The 5,902-nt window shown below is 35.5% G+C and overlaps 2 protein-coding genes across 3 annotated transcripts in view; one reads left to right on the top strand and one right to left on the bottom strand.

The window, feature by feature from the left end:
- LOC116850791 (neither inactivation nor afterpotential protein G-like) overlaps positions 1-5,902 on the bottom strand; it is a 143,913-nt gene that overhangs the window by 7,492 nt on the left and 130,519 nt on the right. The window lies entirely within an intron of this gene.
- On the top strand, positions 1,963-3,036 carry LOC116850793 (probable ribosome biogenesis protein RLP24). Its single transcript, XM_032829448.1, has 2 exons — positions 1,963-2,091; positions 2,337-3,036. The coding sequence occupies exons 1-2, from the start codon at positions 2,011-2,013 to the stop codon at positions 2,772-2,774; spliced, it is 519 nt and encodes a 172-aa protein (XP_032685339.1). The 5' UTR covers positions 1,963-2,010; the 3' UTR covers positions 2,775-3,036.

Raw genomic sequence — 5,902 nt, 5'->3', positions numbered from 1 at the left:
CTCTCTCTCTCTCTCTCTCTCTCTCTCTCTCTCTCTCTCTCTCTCTCTCTCTCTCTCTCTCAGTACTGGTTCCCGGAGCCCTTGCGGGTTAGTTCCTAAACACCATTTTCCGCCAACGTAGGAGTTGAATTTGTGAATATTTAGGAGATAATCGATTCTTCGACAACAGAGAAGAATCGAGCATCGATTTATTGATTATGCGTCGTCAACTTTGGTTGTTTTCCAGCAAGGAACATTGGCCGCATTCAGCGGAAAATACAGCTCAATAAGCGTTTAGTGATTATTGTCTGTGATTGGAGCATTCTTTTAGTCTCGATCTATAATTAAGTCGTAAGAAATTAACCAATTATAATTGATCATTCCTCTATAATTTGACTGTGACTCTATAATTTACTAGTTAATTTCTTAAGGCTTAAAGCTTACTACATTTATTGTAGATCAGGATTTAGATTCTTGATAGATCCAGAAGTATGTACCAATCAAGAATGATAATTACTAAACGCTCTTTCCGCTGAATGTAGCCATTGTGATACACAAAGTCATTTTATTAGCTACACATTATATAAAATATCTTCTGAGATAACAAATAGCCAATAAAATAGTTTTACGTACACAGTGTTCCTTGCTGAAAAATGGTTTTTACTACGTCAGACTAGAGTTATTCTAAGCAGAGTTTGGCCACGACTGTGCTGGATTTTCATCAAAATCCTACGAGAAAAAAGGATATATTTTCAATCTCTCTCTCTTTGTCTATTGCGTATTCATAGTCAGGCCTTATATTTAAGGGCTTCTTTGAGTTCATCTTTAGATGCTTTGTAGCCAATAAAATAATCCGTAGAGCATTTAAAGATAAACTTAAGAAGACCTTAAATATAAGGTCTGACTATGAATACGGGCATATCTCTCCTTAACCTAATTTGATCTACTATAGGAGTATACTATAATTGGATATTGTGTGCGATTTGATATAGCGAATAATTAAAAGTTGCTCTCTTTTGACCAAATTTTGCTTGAGATAACTCTATAGCAGACTAGCTGCTGAATAAAGATCATGTGCCAGGGATATTAGGTAATTGGAATTTTCCCTATATAAGAATCTGTGTGCATGCGCAAGCGACGTCACAGCTCGACTGCTTCCACAGCCGTATCTAGAGCCGGTATTCATAGGCTGCGTTCCGAAATTCACTGCCAGTACTGAAATTCTATAGTATATGTGACATGAACTATAGATTTTCAGTACTGGAAGTGAATTTCGGAACGCAGCCATAGTCGAATCTTATTTCAAGACCGTCTTAAGTAATGTCTTAAGATGCGAATACGGCTCTGTGATTGGTGATAACATCTTAAGACAGTATTTAAGATGATCTTAAATATAAGATCGGACTATGAATACCGACCTAGGTGCAATGCAGTAGATGCGTGTAAAGAGGCCCGTCATATAATATTTCGCTAGAGTTAGGCTAGTTCTACATTGATTGCGTTCAGCAGAGAAAGCTGTTTTGCAACTGTTGTAAAATTCATGAATCTGATTGGAGCATGCTTTTAATTTTGGTTGAATCCAAGAACATGCACCAATCAGATTCACGAATTTTACAACAGTGCAAAATAGCTTTTTTTGCTGAACGCAACCATTAGTTAAACCGCAAAGTCGCAAGAAAATTGACCAATCACAGTTGATGGTTCTCCTTGCGACCAAAGAAAAATCGACAGTGATGGGTCAATTGGTATTGGTTTGTATTCATGTCATTGAAATCGACTGTAGACGTAAAACATAAAAAACAAATAAACTTCCTTATTATTATTAATATTAACTTCTATTTCTTTGATATAAATTTTCTTTGTTCTCTTCTTGCAGCTTTCTTTACATTTTTTTTATCACTGGGGCCTAATGATACCTTAAATTTGACTGAAATATATACGTTAGTGAGGATACTTCATGCGCACGCGCAACTTTATTCCTGCGACCTGACGTCACTCCCATGTGCTGGATCTTTCTCAATCTATCGCAATATGCGTATAGAAACGTGTTATTTTTGTTCGTCCCGGATATATCCGGGACACGGAATTCAACTTGTGAGAAATGATTGCAAGGTGAGTATTATTGATAATTTAATATATACAAATAATAGATTTAACATATACAAATGGTAAATTTGAGATACTTGGAAAAAATTGTCACGTGCACAAGTCATCTGCACTGTTGGAGGTTATGTAGCTTGTAAACATTCGACTTGTCGTTATTTAGCTCGTCGTTTCTGGCGACTCGTGATTATTTTTATCGAATTTTTTCACCTCAGATCAAGTAATTACGTTTCTGTGAATGATATGGGTTACAGATATTCAAGTTCTGCCGTTCAAAGTGTCACGCCGCGTACAAGAAGAAGAAGAACCCCAGGAAAGTCAAATGGACCAAATCCTACAGGAAAACCTTCGGCAAGGAATTGGCGGTGGACCCATCGTTCGAATTCGAGAAGAGGAGAAACGTCCCTGTCAAATACAACAGAGAATTGTGGACTAAGACAGTAGAGGCGATAAAGAAAGTAGAAACCATCAAGCAGAAGCGACAGAATCTGCACATCATGCAACGATTGCGCAAGGGAAGGGAATTAGAACAGGAGATAGACATTAAGGAAGTGCAACGCGATTTGTCTCTGATTCGTTCCCCAGCAATTGGTCTCAAGAACAGGATGGAACAGGAAGAGGCGGTTGAGGAACACGAACAAATGGAGGCATCTAACGATGAGTGTGAAGTTGAAGAATTAGAAGCAAATTAAACTGTCACTTGAACTTTTGTGATGTTTCCCCATTTTTCACAAATTATTTCCAGTATTTGATACAAATCAAGGTCTCTCCATTTTTCATTAATTATTTTCAGTATATAGAAACACATTGAAATATTTTCTGTAAATTATCCATAGTAACACACACACACACACACACATAGATACAAATGCAGATATCAGTTTTTTATGAACACAAACTAGAATTTTTTTTAATGTTTGTACATATAATAAAAGAAAAATTGTTAATGTGAAATTTTTCCTTGAAAAAAAATAGGTATTAAGAAAGCTTGTAATAAAGTCTAATCTATTATGAAAGCTTGTATTAAAAGTTATATTAAATATTTACTACTTAATTATACTTTTCTTTTGTCGTCTTTTTAGTGCCAAATCTAAAACTTTCGCAAAATTAAATTCCTCGCATGATAATTCTCTTGTGATATCTAGTTTTCTTCTGTATCGACCAAACTCGTGCTATATAATTCGTAAGACTTCCTACGGATGGAGTCACCAGGAAACCATCATGGGTAAATTGAGCATACGATCCATTAGACGCTACAAACGCTTTGAAGTGTTTAAAGCCCGTATCAGACTACGGATTAAGATTGAATTGAAAATTGGCCAATCAGAGCAAAGTTCACCAAACTTGAGCTTAGTGAATTTTCGTTCTGATTAGCTAAATTTCAATTCAATCTCAATCCTAATCTATAGTCTGATACGGGCTTTAGGGCTATCACACAATTTTTAACCATAACCGTAATTCCGTAAAAAAATTAACCAACCACAATCGATTATTATAATATCACAAGAGAAAAGGTCGACTGTAATTGGTTAAATTTCTTACGGAATTACAGTTAAAAATTTTGTACGTGTGATCGCCTTAAAGAAAAGATTGATCCATGCGGCGCTTTAAAGCTATTTGCAGCGTCTAATGGATCCTATCCTGAAACGTCAGCATGCATCGTATACACTATCGGCAAATATTTACCCATTATTCCCACTATGGGCGTCTACGTATTTTGTAAAGGGCATACCGACTATACAATATTCCCGTCATCGGGGACAGTTGTAATAAGAATAAATAATGTTCTGCCATTATCACAATTGTACAATGGGCGTGCATTAATGCGTTCGCCAGTGTCCGCGTTCCAAGATTTTGACATCAATCATTTGTATTGTGTATGAGCAGTGAATTCTCTTCCAAGTTTCACTATGCGTCAAATACACGATTATGAATCCGATAATGCACAGCTAATTCCGCATACCGCTCGAGCGACTCGAACAATACGCGAGATTCATCGCGCAATATAGAGAATGCTTGTTCTTACGAATAAAGGAGTACAATTCCATCACGTGAAAAATGAAGTCAGTTTATACAACGGATTACATAGCTCAGCATTATCACACGTGCAGAATTCGAATTATATCATGTAATATTTAATTTTAGTTAGTTTTCGAGCTTGAAAGAGATAAGTAACGATAAATTGGACTTATTAAATATAATTGATTAAATTTATTGATATACTGTGTGAAGAAAGAAACATCTAAAAAGTAAAAAATATTTATTCGATGGGTATTAACGACATATTTCCTTAAATCTAAATTCTTTTATTTAGATCGAATAAACAATTGCTTTCATGAAAAGTTAAGGTTTCAAAAAAATGCACTGAAAGAAAAAAATGTTTGATATAACTAAAATTATAGATGGTGTTGTCCCCAGTCATATTTTTTGGTTGTTCTAGCATGAAAACACTAATAGTAATGTACATATAAAGTTATTGTCGCTAAAATTATAGTAGAATCTAATAAACTGATTTTTTTCACTATGGTCTATAATAATTATTTCTGTGTATGTCTGTGTTATAGTTACAAATATATCAAACATTCTTTCTCAGTGTGTGTATCTCTTATTTGAAAAATATTTTATAGTAGTATAAGTAAATATATATATGTTATTTTAATATCATCAATATGTGTTATAATATTCATCGAATATAAATGTTTTATTTCTTGGATATTTTTATCTTTCAGTGTACATTCTGTAAAATCAAGCCTCCGAAATTTCTCGTAGAGAGAAGATCATCATGAAAATATCTCGGACGCTACCGTGTATTTCGGGCTCACTGCTTCACTTCGTGACAAGACACGAAGAAGAAGAAGAGCTTTCATAGGACCCGCACTACGAGGTGTGACCGCACCTCGATGACACTGTAAACACTCGCAAGGTGTTTCCAGCAATTACCAGGCAAACCGCGGCGCGATGTTTGCCCGCGCGAACGAAATGCCTCGTAAGACGCGGCCGAAAGGAGCACCGGCCGGTGCCGAGGTACACTCGTGTTACGCGACGAAAAAAAAATATTTTCACGGGCGTGAGCTTGCAGATTTCGTGGGGGACGCGCCGCGACCGATCGCTTCGACGAACCCGACCTTTGAGCTTCGCCGACGACGTCGGGATCGGGTCGGCTCACTAAATCACCCGGTAACGCGATGCGACGATCAGTTTCCGATCATCTAACAAAGTGTTCCCTTTCTTGCGTTGAGAACGTATAATTCGGCGCTCAGGAATTTCTGACGATCAAACCGTTCAAACAATTCGTGTCAGACGGAAAACAAATTTAAAAAGAATAAAAATCAGAAAGAAAAAAGATAACATACTAAGAGAAATTATCCAATAAAAAATTAACAAACGGGTATTTTCGATCAAAATACCAATGAATTTCGATCAGGAAACATTCGATGAGAAATATCGGTTCATAATTTTTTGATTGGTTTATTTGATGAAATACCATTATATAATCGGAATATCTGATAAAATTTAATCGGATATCCTGATCGAATATAAAAGTTGACCGAAATATGATCGGAAATATCCGTTTGTTAATTTTTTATCGGATAATTTCTCTCAGTGCAGAAATTATTTTTCACTCGCGGACTTTTTTTAAAATTCCTGCACACAGCAAGTATCATTCTATTGTAAAAAAAAACGGCTACTCCGTTTACTTTTGTTCTTTCAAGTAGTAGTCACCTTTAGGAAAGAATATTTTTTCTTGATAATAGTCTTAAATTATACTCATGAGAAATTTTAGAAGAACTTATATATATATATATATATATATATATAT

The sequence above is a fragment of the Odontomachus brunneus genome, unplaced genomic scaffold (assembly GCF_010583005.1).
Source record: "Odontomachus brunneus isolate Ranch 3 - 2012 unplaced genomic scaffold, Obru_v1 Obru_scaffold_156, whole genome shotgun sequence".
Taxonomy (NCBI): Eukaryota; Metazoa; Arthropoda; class Insecta; order Hymenoptera; family Formicidae; genus Odontomachus; species Odontomachus brunneus.
This window is presented reverse-complemented; position numbering and strand designations above follow the sequence as displayed.

Coding starts and splice junctions, on each gene's coding strand:
- LOC116850793 (XM_032829448.1), top strand. CDS start 2,011: ATGCGTATAGAAACGTGTTATTTTTGTTCGTCCCGGATATATCCGGGA. Junction 2,092..2,336: donor TTGTGAGAAATGATTGCAAG/GTGAGTATTATT, acceptor TATGGGTTACAG/ATATTCAAGTTCTGCCGTTC.